General features: G+C 42.8%; 1 protein-coding gene across 4 annotated transcripts in view; it reads left to right on the forward strand.

Annotated features, from left to right (window-relative positions):
- The first annotated feature begins 4,703 nt into the window (after positions 1-4,703).
- Positions 4,704-18,324, forward strand: part of TBC1D19 (TBC1 domain family member 19) — a 110,301-nt gene continuing 96,680 nt past the window's right edge. For 2 of the 4 annotated variants that reach the window (XM_045834574.1, XM_045834575.1), the window contains exon 1: positions 4,704-4,907. In XM_045834574.1, the coding sequence (XP_045690530.1) occupies positions 4,809-4,907 (99 nt within the window). In that variant the 5' untranslated portion in view covers positions 4,704-4,808. The remainder of the gene's footprint in view (positions 4,908-18,324) is intronic. The other 2 variants (XM_045834576.1, XM_045834578.1) reach the window with 2 other exon arrangements.

Consider the following 18,324-nt stretch of genomic DNA (forward strand, 5'->3'; position numbering starts at 1 on the left):
CTATCTTTATCATCTATCATCTTTCATCTATCATCTATCATCTGTTTCCTGTTGGTTCTTTTCCTCTCGAGGACCCACAAACTATTCTTCTCCTTTACCTTGCGACCAGGATGGAGGATAAAATACCAGATCATTTCTGGCCTCTCTTTCAGCTAGTAGTGGCCATGGGACATGGCTTTGGGCAGGAAGATGTATGGGTAAGTCTTCTTGGGGAAACAGTCTTTCCTCAAAAAAGAGACACAGACAGCCATTGAGAACTCTTTTATTGGGCCGCCTTCACGCTTGCCTGTGCAGGTGGTAGAAGGAGAAGGTGGTGTTTGGAACTGTGGTCATCTTAAGGCGGAGGCAATAAACTGGAGGGTGACGGCCAACGTGAAAAAGATGGCTGAATGGACAAGAAAGGAAAATGTTGTTGAGTTATTGAGCCAACCCTGGACTCTGCTCCAGACTTGCTGGCAATAGTAAATACTCTGTGGTTTAAATCACTGGCTTGGATTTTCTTCAGTGAGTTTTATATTTTGCACGGGTTCAGCACAGTCCCTGAGCTTGCTCACGGAACCAGTGACCCAGTTGCCCCCATTCACACACCAGTGCCCGGGGCTGGAGGCAGGAAAGATGGGGACGTGGAGGAGGGCTCACTCAGCCTGGTACTCAGCCTGGTACTCAGCCTGGACTTACAAACAGGGTACGGCCACTTCTGTTGTGACGGGACACAGCTGGACAGTAGCCATTGTTAGGTAGGAGCTGACCAGCAGCTGTTCCCAGACAGCAGCCTTTCCCCAATAAGCAGTTGTCTCAAGGCCAAAACACTGACCTTCGCTTCTGCTTCTGTATGCTTGCTTTTAGCAGCTGTTCTCCCCTCCCTTTTTGCCTTGTAACAAGCATATAAAGGAAACTCCAGCTTGAGCTCATTGCCCAGAATTTGGATTTTTTATCTCCTCTGGGTGCCCACGCGTGAATAAACCCCACTTGGCAAACTCCGAGGCCGTCTGAGTCGTCTTTTCCGTAACACTGTAAAGAGAAGTGGCCAGCAGAATCGGAAGGGGCTTTTTTCCAGAGGGCTTTTGTGAGCCTTGGGATTTAAGCACCTCTGGGGTTTTGCAATTTGGGGAGCACCAATAAGCAGCACCCCAGACATTGGCTTTGGGGTATCAGACATCACTGAGGCAGGCAGAGCAGATCACAAGCAGGCTTTTTCTTAACCACGGAAGTGCTCCTTCTTGAGGACTCCCAGAAGTAACAGGAAGACACTTCGAAACGGGGACCCTGGTCCTGTTCCAGCATTCAGTGACAGCTCGTTGTTCAACACCCTGAGCTCATTTGTCCCCCAAAGACAGGGAGGCCTCTGACATTCATGATACAACACACATAACCCTTTTCATTTAAATACATTTCTGACAGCACACAGTTCAGTCTGTTCTGTAGACTCATGTGAGGCCACTGGTCAGTGGTTTTCAAAGGCCTTCCCCCAGCCTGTCGCTCACAGCGAAGTATGACACATCACGTGTAGACAGAGCAAAGCAGAGCAGGCCTGAGAGAGGAGGGCCTTCCTTCCGTGTGGGCCCAGAAGTGCCCCTCCTCTGGATCTGAGGGAATTTTGAGCTTCCCTCTGCTTCTAGTTTACTTTTTTCTCTATTTATATAGTTTTAACTACTCAGCTGAGATTTGACCCCTTTTTCTATTCATCTGCTAAGCTGAGTCAGGTTCCATTTCCAAACGCCAGGAATAGAATGTGTTCCCAATCCCCACCCGCTCTGGGTAGAATAAGGGTTTGCAAGTCACAGTTCCCCCTCGTGGGATGGAGATGGGAACCTACACCTTCTGTTTCTTATGCAATGATTGTGCGATCCCCAGATGCACAAGTGGGAGATTAAGGGGTTGCTCTACATTGCAGCTCTTTGTGTACCAGCTTCATCATCCATTTGAGATAGAGAATTCCTTGAGGTAGGGGACCATTTCTTTCTCTTCATTGTATTCCTGGCATTTTGAGCACAGACCACTTGTTCTGAAAGGTTTGCTAAATTGAATCGGAAAGAGAGAACAGAGGTCATTCTAGAATTGTATTACACTCCAACACATCTGCTCCTATTTATGTAAGAAACAATTTTTTAATCTTGGAATTAAGATTTTTTTTTGTTTTTTGTTTGGGTATGTCTTCAGAACCAGATCCAAACTTCCTAGCGTTGCTTTATAACTGCAAACCGTTCTTTCCTTAAAAAAACCTTGTAAAGCCTCTATCTGTGCGGGGCACTTTCGTATACATTGCTACACTGATTGTTACTTTCCATTGTTCCTTTTCAATAGTACAGAGCATTCATTTTATTTACTTTTCTCAATTTTAACACTTAATTTATTCATATTTATTGATATTTTAATGCTAAGTACATTTGTTTCTCATAATAGCTCCTCAGGTGGGCGTTTTACCCTCTCCTTACAGCTGAGAAAGCTGAAACTTGGGGAAGGGGACTCCGCGGGAGGGGAGTTCGGCTGTTTCCTTACTCCAGCCACCAGGCCTTTTCTTCCGCTCCACAGTGTCATCTTCTTTCCCCGCTGGGACTTCCAGTCTTCTGAACATAAGCATCCTTATCTTTCTAGCTATTAATCACCTCACCCCTTTTAATCTCACAGTAACTGTCTTCATAGTTTTTTTGTTTAAATTGAGGTTTGTGCTGAGAGAGTCGTGAATGAGTGATGTGTTGGAGTGAAGAGATGGAAGAGAATTAAGGAGATTTAGGCCCTGGCCAGGTAGCTCATTTGGTTAGGGCATCATCTCAACACACCAAGGTTGTGGGTTTGATCCCTGGTCAGGGCAAATACCAGAATCAACCAGTGAATGGATAAATACATGGGTCGACAAATTGATCTCTCTTTCTCTCTCAAAAAAAAAAAACAAAAGAGTAGAAGACATTTTCTCATCTGTAAGTTTGAGAAATTCTGAGTTGTGGGAAACGGTTTTGTAGAGAAAATACATATTTTCTAGAGTGTCATTAATTGCTGTTTAGTCTTTTCCTTTTTTCCTGCCTTCCTCTTTCCAAAATTGTTTTAATAAACAAACCTGACCACGTAGGTTATTTGGAATCTGTGATTACCATCATACTATTTGGAACAGTGGTGTTATGTGTCACGGACCCCCGCGTGTGGGGTCCACAGCGTTGTAGCTGATACAAAAGAAATTCACTCGGACTACCAAATCCTGTGGAAGGAAAGGGGCTAGTGGCTTTTCTCTCAAGGGGAGCAAAAGCCTCCACCCTTGCTTCAATGAGCTGTTATTGTCTTACTGGGTAATCACATCACAGAAGAGGGATATTTGCAAATGAAAAGGCACAAGTGGTTGAACCAGTCACACTGGTCCTTAGAAGGTTTAGGATGGTTTTCAGGAAGTTTTTTTGCAGTAAATGTTTGCCACTGGAGGCTGGGCCCACGCCACGCAGGATGGTCCACTACAGTTATGAATGTCAGGTTGTTGGTATAGGTGCCAGAGATCCAGTCCCTTTGAGTGTCTATTGCTTACCTGCTCTAGTCCTTTGCTATTGAGAATGTAGACCTTGGAACAACAGGGTCACAGTCTCCTAGGAGTTTCCAGAGATTCGAATTAGCAGATTCTCACTATAGGCCTATTGAACTAGAAACTATCTTGTGACTCCTAAGCGCATTCAAGTTTAAGGTAGTTAGGCTTGAGTTTTTATAGCAATCTTGGTCTGTTCTTTTGGAATCCTACCTTGGCTTTGCTTAAAATATATGTATAAACACAATTGAAATAAATTCTTGATCATTTTAGCATGGTTATTCTCATGTGTATTATTCCATAGGCCTTTTTCTAGTTGTCTTTGGGAATGTCATTCAATCAGTTAAATCCATTACTTCCAGTTCTCCTAAAAATCTTTAATGTTTCCTTGAACGGAAGGGCCATGTTTCATTCACCTTTGTGTGTCCACAGTTTCCTGTATGTGAATGCTCGATAAATTGAAAGCTGAATGAATTCTGAGTAAGTGACTGAATAAATACATGGAAGAAGAGGAATCTAAATGGTACATTCCTTGAAGACTGATACACTGTCTTAGTCATCCTTGAATTGCCAATGCTTCCCAGAAAAATAAGTACTTTGTCTAACAACTTGGTTAAATTGTTAGATGAGAAGACCTTGTTTGTTTATTCCTGGCACAAACCCACAGAGAGTAGAAACAGGAGAAATGCAAACCAAATGGAGTGTTAAGTACAGTGCTAGGCATCTTTATATTTGTTACCTTAGCTAATCGTCACCACATTTTGTGAATTGGGCATTATTTTACAGAGACAGAAACTGAGTTCTGAAGTTTAAGTGCCTCAGCCAAGTTCACACAGCTAGTGTCAGAGCCTCATTATTTTTGCAAATAATTGGCTGTGCCATTGTATCCACAGCCCTATTTCTGCAGAGATTGAAAAGTGGAAGATGACGGATCCTATATAATACAACACAAAAACAAACATCTCTCTGAGTTCCCCTTCTGCATTGGAGGTGGTGTTGCTCTGGAGGAAAGAGCTCCTCTTCTTGCCTTTCAACCACAGACTAAGCAGAAACAATGCAACGAAAATCTACTCCCTCTCAGGTCATTTTCCGCTGTCGGAACGCAGATGCTGGGACCGTCAGGCGCGGGGGGGACCAGAGAGGAACGGACACACAGCCCGCAGTTGCCTGGTAACGCCCACTGAAGGAGTCCCAGCATAATAGAGTCCGGGAGAAGTGTCTGTAGCCCTACGTGGGACCCCGTAGTCGTTCTCTCGGCGCCGGGCGGCCTGTCCCCGCCGCTTGGCGGGCTAGGGCAGGGGAAATGTTGCAGGAGGAGTCGGATCTGTCTCTCATTATTGCTCAGATAGTCCAAAAACTCAAGGGCTCCAATTTGTACTCTCAGTTGGAACGGCAGGCCTGGGTAAGTGAGGCCGAGTGGAAGCGGGTGGGGACGGGCTGCGGCGATGCCTCCGGTCTCCCCTGGCACCCCGCTGCCCTAAGCTAGAGCCCGCCTCTGTCTCTCGCTCCGCTCCTGTGCACGGAACACCCTCTCTTCCAGCTCCACTCGCTCAGCCTCGCACGCGGGGTGATAGATTTTTGAAGAAGGGTGGGGCGCGTCATGCCTTTCTTGAGGCCAGAGAAACGCTACATCTGTTCATTCATATTATAGCCCTTTGCAGGGTCTACATTTTTAAGCTGCTGGAATCAGTGGAGGTAGTTCGGACCACGCTTTTCCCCTCACTTTTTCTGTTCTGTTCATGGGTTTGGAATCCCAGGTGCCTCTTTGCTTTAGCATCAACCGCCTTGCATTCTACTCTCCCTGCAATAATTCACCCTCTATATGTCCACCCTGCATTATTTGAGTATTTTCTAATGTGCTAGGTTCTTTAATGCAGAGATTCATCAAGAGATATTTTCTTTTTGTGTATATGTGTGAATGTCATGGAAATAGAATTACACAGTATGTACATTTAAATTTTTTTGTCAGTGACAGTTGACATACAATGTTATATTAGTATCAGCTGTACAACATAGTGATTAGATATTTATATTGTTCAATATATCTTACCAAGTGGTGACCCCGGTAAGTCTAGTTCCCATATGAGTTCTGTTCGTTTTTATTGCTGAGTAATACTTCATTATTTGGGTAGACTGTGAATTGTTCATTCCATTCCTTGGATGCTGGGCGTTTTTGGTTATAAAGTTACGGGTTTCCAGTTATGGAGATTATGAGTAAGGCTGATACATACATTGTGGTATAGATTTTTGTTTGAATATTTGTTTTCCTCTCTCTGGGATAAAAACCTAGGATTAGAATTACTGAGCTGTACAACAAGTGTATGTCTAATTGTGTAAGATCTGACAAACTTTTCCAAAGTGTCTGAAGCATTTTGCATTTCCACCAGCAATTACGAAAGTTTCAGTTGCTTTGCGTCTTTCCTAGTACTTGATGGCAGTTTATTTATTTTCTTTACATGCTTCTAATTATATTTTATTGCTTATGCTCTTACCATTGTCCTGGTTTTTTTCCCTTTGCTACCCTCCACCCCCACTCTCTCATGGGCCACGCATGTATGTTCTTTGGCTACTGTGTTCCCTATGCTGTACTTTACATCCCCATGACTATTCTGTAACTATGAATTTTTACTTCATAATCCCCTCACCTTTTTCACCCATCCCTCAGACCTCCTTTCCCATATGGCAACTGTCAAAATATTCTCTATATTTGTTTCTACTAATTGCTTGGTAATTTTGTTTTTGAGATTCAATTATTGATAGATATGCATTCATTGCTATGTTATTGTTCATATTTTTGATATTCTTCTTCTTAAAGAAGACCCTTTAACATTTTATGTATATTGGTTTGGTGATGCTGAATTCCTACATAACATTTTCTTGTCTGGGGAGCTCTTTATCTCTCCTTTGATTCTAAATGATAGTTTTACTGGGTAGAATAATCTTGGTTGTACCTCCTTGCTTTTCATCACTTTGAATATTTCTTGCCAGTCCCTTCTATCCTAGCAGACAGTCTTATTGGAACTCCCTTGTAGGTAACTAACTGCTTTTCTCTGCTGCTTTTAAGATTCTCTTGTCTTTAATTATGGTATGTCTCGGTGTGGCCCTCTTTGAGTTTATCTTGTTTGGGATTCCTGGGATTCCTGGGATTCCTGGACCTGTGTGTCCATTTCTTTTAACAGATTACAGAGGTTGTTTTTTGTTGTTTTTTTTTTTGTCATTAGTTTTCCAAATAGATTTTCAATATCTTGCTCTTTCTCTTCTCTTTCTGGCACCACTACGATGTGAATATTGGTGTGCTTGAAGTTGTGCCAGAGGTGGTTGCACTGTCATTTTATCTTGTGTTCTTTTTTCTTTTTCTGTTCTGATTGTGTGGTTTTTGGTTCCTGTCCTCCAAATCCCTCAATTGATCCTCTGCTTCATCTGTAACTTCTTTTCTGTTATTACAGTTTTTATTTCTGATTGGTTCTTCTTTATGGTTTCCATGTCCTTTTTGTATGTGGTTGAAGTTTTCGCTAAGTTCATCTAAGTTTATTGAGCATCCTTATAACCAGTATTTTCAACTAAGCATCTAGTAGATTGTTTTGAACTCTGATCTAGTAGACTGTCTGTCTCCATTTAGTTTGGTTCTTTTTCTGGAGTTTTGTTATGTTCTTTCATCTGGGACATGCTCTTTGTCTCCTCATTTTGGCCTCCTCCCTGTTTTTGTTTCTGTGTATTAGATAGAGTTTCTATGACTTGCTGGCTTGGAAGAGTGGCCCAATGTAGTAAGTGTCCTGTAGAGTCCAGTGGCCGTACCTAAGCTGGATACTTGAGGTGTGCCCACCATGTAGGCTGTGTACACTCTCCTTTTGTAGCTGAGCCATGATTGCTGTTGACAGGTCAATGGAAGAGATTTACCCAGGCTGATCAGCTGCAAGGACTGGCTGTGACCACTGACCACCAACCTCTGACCACTGTAGAGGATTGGCTGTTCAGGGGCCCAGTCCACAGCGCAGGACTTACTTCAGCAGGGCTCTGGTGCCCACTGAGTCTGCCTTGTGAGTGAGTCACTTGTGGAGGTGGTAGGGTGGTAGTGCTTCAACATGGTCTGTAGCTGTCCACTAGGCGTCAGGCACTGGGGCCTCCCAGAAGGTGCAGGCTAAGATCAGCCACTACCTGTGTTATGACTGGGGCCACCCCGCGTAAGGTGCAAAGTTATCTGCAGTTGGCTGCTACTTGTGCTGGGTTTGGAGGTGCCCAGGTGAGTCCAAGCTGTGAACCAAGGCCATCCACTGCTAGTGCCAGGCCTGGGGCCACCTACCCATAGGCACAGGGCACATTGAGGACACATGCTACATGTTTGAGAGAATTTAGGAAAATCTGACGCATGAACCAAGAGAAGCCATTTGTATGGAAAAGCCTCTGGAAACATGTTGGGTGGGTCCAAAGGTTGGGTGGGGCAGGGCCTCGGGGAATCACCAGGGTGGGGCAAACAGTGTGAGCCGAGTTGATAGAGTCTCAGATATGGCACCCACCTGGCCACTCCGCTGGGCAAGGGCCCAGGAAAGGGGAAATGGCGTCTGCCAGCACTTCTCTCTGGGAGAAAGCTGCCCCCCAGCTCTTGCCCTGACACCGGACACTTCGGTTCTTCCCCGTATGCCTCCGGTGCTTGTCAGTCTGCTCCCATGCTGGGGCTCAGGGAGTCAGTCCAAGTCAGTCTGTGCGTGGGCCCTTTAACAGGAACTGGCTGGGACTCGAGGAGTTTGTCCTTCGCAGCCCCAGTTCCCTCTGGTTTTCATAGCCAGAAGTTATGGGCACTTACCTTCAAGGCACTGGAGCCCTGGCTGGGGGCCCTGCCGTGGGTCTGGGCCCCCTCACTCTCCATACACCTTCCCAATTTCTAACCGCCACACGTGGGTACGGCACCAGCCCGTTCTGTGTCCCTGCCCCTCCTACCAGTCTCAGTGTGGTTTCTGCTCTCATTCCGTAGTTGTAGAACTTCTGTTCACTCTATGTCTGGCAGTTCTGAATAACGGATGTTCTGCAGCTTAGTTCTAATGCTGATGTGGTTGTGCGAGGAGGTGAGCCATGTCTACCTGTGCTGACGTCTTGAAGTCTCTGATGTCATTTTATTATTAATTAGTTTTTATCTGTTGTAGTGTTCTGGTCGGAGAGTAATGATAGCCCATTGTGATTTTAATTGCATTTCCCTAATGACTAATGATATTGAGTATCTTACCATGTTTATATTTTCTTTGGTAAAGCGGTCTGTTCAAATTCTTTGCCCGTTTAAGAAAATTATGTTATTCTCTTGTTGCTGAATTGTAAGGATTTTTTGTATAAAAGACACAGGTCCTTTATCAGATATTCATCTAGCAGATATTTTCTCCCAGTCTGTGGCTTATCTTTCCATTTTCTTAACTGGGTCTTTCAAGTAGCAAAAAAATTTAATTTTGATGACACATTTTTTAATCAGTTTCTTCTTTTATGATTTGTGCTTTTTTATGCCCTATCTAAGAATCTTTTCCTAACCGTTTTGTTCTGGAAGTTTTATAGTTTTAGCTTCTACATTTGGATCTGTGACCCATTTTCAGTTAACTTTTGTGTGTTCCCCTCCCTCACAGGAGAGGAGAGTCTGGGTGGGCCCTGTGGCTTATGCTCCTCCGCAGCGGCAGCCTGTCCCTTGAACACCTGTGCCTCGGACGAGCCCTGCGGCCCCTGCTCTGCCCCGAGTCTTTTGCGTGGACACCTTTTGTTAGAAGCTGACAACTTGTTTTCCAGTGTGGCCGCATCAGTTTGCATTCCCGCCAGCAATGAGAGTTCTGCTGCACCACATCCGCACCAGCGTTAGGTTGGTGTTTTAGGTGTTAGCCATGCTAATGGGTGTGTTGTAACATCTCACTGTTGCTTTGATTTGTCGTTTCTTAATGGCATATGACACTGAGCATCTTTTCATATGTTTATTTGCCATCTGTATGTCTTCTTTGGTGAGATATCTGTTCGAGTCTTTCGCCCCTTTTTAATTTGGGTGTTTTCTTATTGTTGAGTTTTGAGAGTATTTATTTTGTATCAGGCACAACCCTAGGCCCAGGGCAAACAACACTGACTGGGATGAAGTAGTGCCCTCCTGAAGAGATGATACATTGCAGATAAATACAGGTCCACAATCCCTTACCCAAAACCTGGGACCAAATATGTTTTGATTTCAGATTTTCCCCCAAACTTTAGAAACGTAATTTCTGCATATTCTGTATGGTATTTAATGTCCCTATCGTGATCTTGTCACACCCAGTAATTTTACACATTAACATATATGTAGCAAAATGTATGAATTTTCACACTCTGTAATAAATAAGGACTATAAATAGTCTCCCATCAATTCAGGTCAGATCAGATGTTGCCTTCAAAAGAGTTCACGTCAGGACAGATTTTGCCACCAATTCAGTTACACAAAACTTTGGTTTTCAAACTTTTTGGGTTTTGGAATTTCAAGTAAAGGATTATGTATCTGTACCTGTAACATCCAACAGTTTATTGCCTTGCTGTAGTAAAAAGTAGGGCAAAGAAATAGAAAGATAAAGCAGGGTAAGGGGGTGATTACGTGGGACACTCTAAGGCATATATTTGATTGGTTCTTTAGACAAATAAAGTAACAGACCTATAATGTTACAGATTCATAAAAATATTACTATAGGTTTTTTTAAAGTAATGCAATCTTGGACTTGAAAAAATGTGATAACTTTGCCTTAGTTTATATGCATTAGCTCAGACATTCAATAGAAATAGGCTAACTCTTAAAAGGCAACTTTACAATCAGCTTTGATAATGTACTTTTAAACAACTGGCTGTATTTGTTACATGCCTTTAAAATTTTAATCTAGAGGGTATTCTCCTATATCAGCATTTTCTGGACTGCCTGCATTTCATCTCTTTGAGTTTATACAGAGAGCGCTAGAGGGCTGTGGTCCCACCGAATTAGAAAAATGAAACCACACAGAACATTTCTAAGCCAATGTAAATGAGTTTTAGACTTCTTCCCTACTGGTGATTCTCTTTTAGTATTATGATTAAACATGGACTCTTTTAGTGTATCCTTTTATATATTGACGTTTAATTATTTAAGATATTAATGTGATAACATGGAATTTTGTGTTTCTAGAAAGGGGTTCTTTCTAAGTTTCCTGAGTTACTTTGTTATGAAGTCACCCTGCATCTTCAGATTGCATTTGCTCGCTCATCCTCTGGACATTAGAATAATAGCCTGAATCCAAATTTGGTGTCTAGCACCGACTCAACATCATTACTTTTTTTTTTAATCATGCATTATTTGTATTAAAAATGGATGTTTTGGTAAAACCTCAAATGTGATTTCCATTCCATTAAGTATTTAATAAGTCTTGGTGCCCAGATTGTTATTGTAAATAATAGAATTGTGAAAGGAAGGAACCTGAAAGAAGATAGGCTTCGGAGAGAGAAGGAACATAAACGATGGCATGTCGTCAAAGTCTGGAACCCAGAGCGTCTCAGGCTGCTGCTCTTTGCTAACAGACTTGGAGGGCTGCGTCTCCAATGTTGTTTTGTAGTCATCGCTACCAGAAGTATGTACCGCGTAGAGAGAATTTAGAGATCATAAACAGGAGAAAAGAAACTGACCTTCATTTATTATTCCTTTAGGAAAAATAAAATTCAGTGACTTTGAAGAGATTTTAATTGAATACATTTTGTGCAAGGCATGGGTAGATAGAACATATATTTGTATTGAAAAGCCTGTGCCATGATTAGAGCTTAGTATTGTCTGGATCTCTCCCCCTCTTTCTGTCTCTTCGGGGTGGGATGTGGCATACACTAGGGGACCCTCCTGATTGGACTACTGTAGTTGATACGTAGATGAGTAGCTCAGGGACTCCGATTGAGTTTGGTGTGAACCAGGGAGATCATACCTACCTTGGCTGTGGTCATGCCCTTTCATCCTGGGAAGTAAGACACTGAAGAAGTGGAAAAGGGAGCATAGGATTTCAAAATAAGGAACCTCTTGTCTTCATAGAATATATAGACTGGAGGGATAAGACACCTATTAAAATGTGGGTTTGCTTTGTGTAAGTATATCTCTTCATACTTTATTTCAGCACTGAGTTACTTAGAGAAGGTCATGTAAGATTCTTGTTGAAATAATTAGGTAAGGCCAAGTTAAAATGAGAGGGAAAAACTTGATTAGTAAATGTGAACTGAAGACTGTTTCAGGCATAAAGTATGTTACAAAAAGAGGCTAAGACACACAGATGTGGAGTAAGGGGGGTAAGACAGCCAGTGCTCCAGAGAAGTGGGTCAGCTTGGGACGTCAGCACAAGAAAACCAGCGAGGGACCGTCTTCAGGTGAGAGAAACCGGAGCAGGGGTCCCGTCACACCACACAGATGGAGGAGAAGGCATGGTCAGCTTGCACAGAGCCAGAATTTCCAGCTGGAAACGAAAACTCGTTCTTGGCCACAGTGCATGTCTACAGGACTGCTAGGGTTATAGAAACGGATCTAGCCAACAGTTGTAGGAAGAACCAAGAGTACTCGGAAGAAATGGGGATACCCAACTCAACACGTTCTAATGAGCCTCTCTTCTGTGGTGGTGATAGGTGCTCAGCAGAAAATAGCCCAAGTTCAAAGCAATGATATGAATGATAAAGAATGTTTGGGGATTCATGTGACAAAGGGTGTTATATCTTTTTTTAAAATCATACGTATCTCTTAGCTTTTTGTGTGTATGTTTCTCACAGGTGAGTGAGTTCCTTGAGAGTAAGGGGGGACGCTGCCTTCTTTTTCTTTCTATATCCAACAGCTGACACATAGGAGGTGTTCAGTTAATTATCGAAAGAAGAAAGCAAATGAAAAGACATACACTAAGGTATAAATATACTGAAAGGAAATGGCTGGGGGTGGGGAAGGCTTGGATAGCGTTCAAGGTGGGGAGATGGGAGTGAATTCCCAATGTCGGAACAGCGGGATGCCTGAGCAGGTTTCAGGTGCAGGGCACTTCTGGAGCGAGATTACACAGGCTGTGCGGGACTAGAGTTTTACAGGATTGGAAGTGCCAGGATGAACTTGCTTTTGTTCTGTAGGCAGTGAGTGGGGTTGCTGAGGCATTTTGAGGAGGGTGGAGACATGAAGGTGGTTTTCAGCAATAAGAGGAGACTCTTTGGCTTCCTTCTCCCTTAATCCCTCCCACACGCTAGTGCCTTTCTGGACACCGCTGGTGTGCGGAGCGTCCCCTGCCTTTGTGCACCGAGCCCGTCAGCCTGTGCTCCCTTTTCCCGTCTCTTCAGTTAGAACTGATTGTCCCTTTCTCTACGGATCATACCTCTGTTGTGACATTTTCTTCTTTATAGTGGAGTTGGCTGTTTGCATTGGCTATTTTCCAGACCAAAAATTCTAGAGAACAAGGACCATGTCTCAGTCGTTCTGTGTTCCCCAAGGGATTTTGCAGGTATAGATCTGAGGAATCTGTAGTGCAGATGTGTTCGTTGAAGGCATGTTTATGAAGAACTTACCATGGGCTGGCTTTTGTGCTGGCTCTGGGGGTACAGAGACGAAGGACACTTGTCCTCAGGAAGGCACCTGTCCTGTAGTCTAGCGCACTGGTTCTCGAAGCATGATCTGTGGATCACTGGTGTGCAGGTTAAAGCTATTTTATATAATGCAATAAATAATGTATATGGTGTGTAACACAACAATGCCGTTTTAAAGATGAAATGTTATTGTGCTGACATTTGTGCTCATGGGAAAAGGCAGTGGCAGTGGGTTCAACCGCAGGCGCCCCGGCGCACACCGGGGAAGGGGAAAGGGCACCAGACTGCGCCGGCAGGTGCTGCACTGGGCCCCACCCACACGTGCGGTGACGGAGCCAGCTTCATTCGGGGGCTCTTGGTGGAACAGCAAACTGTTATTTACTTAAGTCTGATTTCTTGAAGACACATCTTTTTAGTATTCTGTTTGAGGAAGTGGAAGTATGCAGGAGGCATTTCTGCTGTATATTGAAATGAGACGATTATCAAGAGGAAAAGCCCTCTTGTAATTAATTGACTGAATTACAAGTGGAATTTTTTTTTTTAACGAAATGCCATTTTTACTCAAAAGAGTGATTGACAAATTGTTGTTTAGGTATTTGGTAGATATTTTCCCTAAAATGAGCAAAGTGAGCCTCACTTCAAGGAAAACCATTATGTGTTGCCAATAAAATTTAAACTTTAAATAAAAATTAGATCCTGTAAAACTGTGTCCACCACTGTGGACTTGATGGCTTTCCAATACTTGAAGACTTTTTGATGCTCTTGGTGGGGATGCTACCGAATGTTACTTTCTCATATTGTTTAATGAAATGTGTCCACTGCGTCACTTAGTTAATACATTTGAAGTGATCAACACTTAATGTTACAAAACCATGTAGAGATTAAAAGATTGATTCAAAAAGGAAGGCAGATAAATACATGTTTATGTAATAAAATATTTAAAAATTTATTGACATTCAGATTCAACTTTGCAGCAGATCTTTAGGAAGCAACTACTTGTCCAGTTCTGGTGTGCTAGCAGAGGGGGATGTCAACATTATTACAAAAATATACTACAGTCCCCTTCTCTTTTCCAGTGACACATCTGTGTGACCCCTATTTTTTTCATATGTGTCAATCAAACAGCGTTAATGGAATGTTACAGCAGGCTGAAGAACCCAACTATTTTTCCCTCAACCAAACGTCAAGTTTTCAAACAATTAAGACAGTGTCTCTTTTTCTCATTAATTTTTAATTTCTGAAAATTCAGTGCTTTTAAATAAAAATATTTATACTACTAATAAATGGATTTGTATTGTTATTTTTAAAGCGTTAAATCTTTATTGTGGTAAAATATACATAAGATTTATTATGTTAACCACTGTCATGTGTGCGGTTCTGTGGCATTACGTACAATACATGCACATTGTCGCACAGCCCCCACCACCACCCAACTCCAGGACTTTTTCATCGTCCCAGACGGAAACTCTGCACCCACTAAGCAGTAACACCCCACTCCCCGTCCCCACAGGCCCCGCCACCTGCCATCTGCCCCCTGCCTCTCTGAGTTGGACTCTTTTAGGTGCCTCACTGTGAGTGGAATTACACAGTACAGTCAGTCCTCACTTACCTCATGGATTAGGTTCTGTGATTTCAAGTGAAATGACGTATAATGAAACCAATTTTAGGCTAATTGACATAAACAAGTCCTGTGGCATCTCATCTATGTTATAATGAAATGGGTAGAATGACGATATTTTTTGATGACCTGCTATATTTGTTTTTCTTTGATTGGCTTATTTTTACTTATGATGTTCTCAACATTCATTCATGTTTTAGATGTGTCAGAATTTCCTTCCTTTTTAAAGGCTGAATAGTATTCCGTTGTATGTACGTACTAGTTTTGTTTACCCATTCATTACTCTGTGGACATTTGGGTTGCTTCCATGTTAGCGATTGTGAATAATGCTGTTATGAAGTTGAGTATACAAATATATGTTCAAGTCCCTGCTTTCAGTTCTTTAGAGTATGTACCCAGAATTAGAATTGCTGAGTCATATGATAATTCACTTTTTATTTTTTTGAGGGACTGCTATACTAATAAGCAAACAGCTTTAATTGTTCTAATTTCGAATGCTGTAAAGATCAATGGATGTAATCCACATAAACAAAAGAACTCTTAGATTCTTAATAATGTTTAAGAGGATCCTGGGACTGAAACGTTTGAAGATCATTGGTGTAGTGGAGTGAGTGAGGCACAGAGCTCAGCAGGGGTGTCTGCAGCAGGGGACAGGTTGGACTGGACTTTGCTCAGGGAAGAATGGCTGGAGTGATAAGGAGTATCTGTCACATGAAGAGAACTTGGAGAACCCGGAAATACAGGTGACCTTGGGAAGGGAAGCTTTTAGGAAAGCCATGTTGGAATATTTATGGTTGTCTCACAGAAAAGTAACTAGGCTTATTTTCTGTGACCTTGGAGCGGGGTTGGGGTGATGGTGGCTGACTTTAAGGGGAGTCCATTTTAGCTTGAGGGAGAGAGAAACAAACATCAACAGGTTGGCCTCCTGTACGAGCCCTGGTTGGGGATCGCACCTGCAGCCTAGGTATGTGCCCTGACTGTGGAGGGACCCCACAGGCAGGCGGCCTTTGATGCATGGGACAGTGGCTCCAACCGACTGAGCCACCTGTGCAAGGCAAGAATTTTCTTACAGAGTAGTTCAAGGATGGAAGTGGCTAAGGTAGAGATGTAGTGAGTTTGTAAGCTGGAAAGGTAGCTTAAAGTGTCTAGGTCAGAGCTAGAAAGCCACATGGAGAGGAGAGTCAATCAGTAAATAGTTGACTTAGAAGAACTCCGTAGTCTCTTCTGACCCTGAAATTCTGTGATTCTTCAGGCAGAGAGCGAGGAAGTCCAGGACTAGCATAGTGGCACATAGTAAGAAATGGAGAGGATGGGACCTCCTTAGAGGGAATTAAAGGACCCTCAGAACCTTTCTTGTAGACCTTCGTATGTCCCGGTTTGTACTTCATGGGATATTTAGCCTCAGTTTACCTCTCAGCTTCTTTGACTCAGCTGTGATTTCAGCCACTTTGCTTCTCTGGTTTCCCTTACTTGATAAGTGTAGAGATTTAAGATGGCCAGTGGCCAGTGCTTTGGATTAAGACTGTTCTGCTGGAGGTAGAAAGAAACTGGAAAGATTCGTGTGTGTGCATGTGTGGAAGGGGCAGGAGTGAAGACGGCCCTGTGTTTTTAGAGTGTGGAGTGGTGGGGGATGTCAGGCACGTCGACATAAGTCAGTGGGTGGAGGATGGGTGCTCACGGGGCCATGGCTACGAATGTGCAGTGCGCCCCTCGCTGGGTTGTGTTTCTGACCCTATTCTGTGCCAGCGCTTACAATGAGCTACAGGCAGTTTGTTTAAAAGAAGGCGGCACTGTTGTAGATACTTTAAAAACCTCCACCTCCAATCACCCCTTCCCTCCCAGTCTTTTGCGTTAGTCCATTGCCATCCAGGCACATCTTGTTTTTATAACACAACTTTAACTTACACTGGATTTCGCAGCCTAAAAATAATGTAGAAACATTTTCTATTTGAGTCTCAAAATAACCTAGTTCAGTTGTGAGTTTCCCTATAAGATAAAAAAAGAAAACTGAGATACAGCGAGTTTACATGACTGGACTAAGACATAATACATAAGACTGAGAGATGGTTCCAGGTCTTCCACTACAAATCCCACTCTCCCTTAGTCCAAAGTGGTTTATAAACTCTACTCTGTTACATCAAGGAGTCTGAAAATGTTCTATTCATTTAAAGATACTTGATAAGAAGCAACACTCTTTCAAATGCATTGTTATATCAAATTCTTCATAATCCACTGAGGTGCTTCCAAATTAACTTGTTTCTGGGTAGACCCCGGGGGGTGGGGAACACTCTTCTTCCATATTTCTTTATATTTGTAAGTGATGACACACTTACAAATGTGTCATCAATGAGACAGGATGTAATTCTGCACTGGCCTTTCAAAGTATTTGAGCTTGTGCCTGACCCTTCGTGGCACACCGTACGAGGGAGTGTACTGCTGCAGCGCGCATGTGGTGCTGGGCGCAGGCCACGCAGAGCGCAGGCACGGCTGCCCTCACGACCCCTCATTGTGGTGTGCCGCTGCGGCGTGGGACCAGTGAGCCGGTAATGTGTCGTGTTCTAGGAATGCCATGGAATGCACAGTTTTAGTGGTTACAACTATCAGAAACTCTTTGTCTGATTTTTGTATATATCATAAATAATTTTTGTGACTTGTTTTCAAAATAAAAATTTTCAACCACTCTCTTTCGATTTCCCACAATACTTCAACTGTGGGGTGCACTGAGACTGCCAGGGAGGCTATTAAACGTGCAAACACTTATCTCTGGGAATCAGGATTTTTCTTTATATTCAGCAATCCAAACAAAATACAAAAAAATTGTATATCGAGGCTATATAAGAATAAAGCTGTGTCTTTTTAATGTTAATCGTACCTTACTTGATGAGAAAAGACTCGCTGTTGTCATTGTCTAGAAATCTCACTTTCTGTGTGTTTTGTATGCTGGGCTTCCTAGGAGGGCCCCGATTCTGTTTGAAAACAGTGTTGAGCTGCTGAAGCAGTTTGAGAACTGCTCTGCCTACCATGTTGTCCTCCTCTCACTGTCCTGTTCCTATTTTCAAGTTTCTCAAGATTTTTATAATTAGTTGAGATGATTAGTTCATGTGGTTTGCCTTTGATATAATAAAGTATATGGAGCCCTGACTGGCGTGGCTCAGTGTGTTGGGTGTCGTACTGCAGAGTGAAGTGTGGCCAGTTCGATTCCAGGTCGGGGCACAATCCTGGGTGGGATTTGGTCCTTGGGTGGGGTGCACGAGAGGCAGCTGATCATCGTTTCTCTCCCTCTCTTTCTCCCTCCCTTCCCCTTGCTCTAAAAATAAATAAATAAAATCTTTTAAAAATTTTTGAAAAGTATATCTAGGAGGCGTAGCAACTTGGAAGGATTGAAAATGTTTAGAAGTAATAACCGATTTCTCTCTTAAAGTTCTTTAAATTATGCTAAAATCTGAGTCATTTCCAAATACAGGATTAGTGAAAGAAAACCCGCTTCCTTTTGCCATGGTGCTTTTGAATAATAAATAAGATGTTGCAGTTTTTAAAATCCTAGGAAAAATAGACTAGAAAACAGTCTCTCTAGTTACAAGTAATTTTTACAGAGTCCTTGTTTATTTGGGAGGAAATCTGTTAAAAAGGATATACCGTGTGACAATATAATTTTGTCAAGCAACAA

Source organism: Phyllostomus hastatus, unplaced genomic scaffold (assembly GCF_019186645.2).
Source record: "Phyllostomus hastatus isolate PE091 unplaced genomic scaffold, TTU_PhHast_1.1 phas_contig_196, whole genome shotgun sequence".
Lineage (NCBI taxonomy): Eukaryota > Metazoa > Chordata > Mammalia > Chiroptera > Phyllostomidae > Phyllostomus > Phyllostomus hastatus.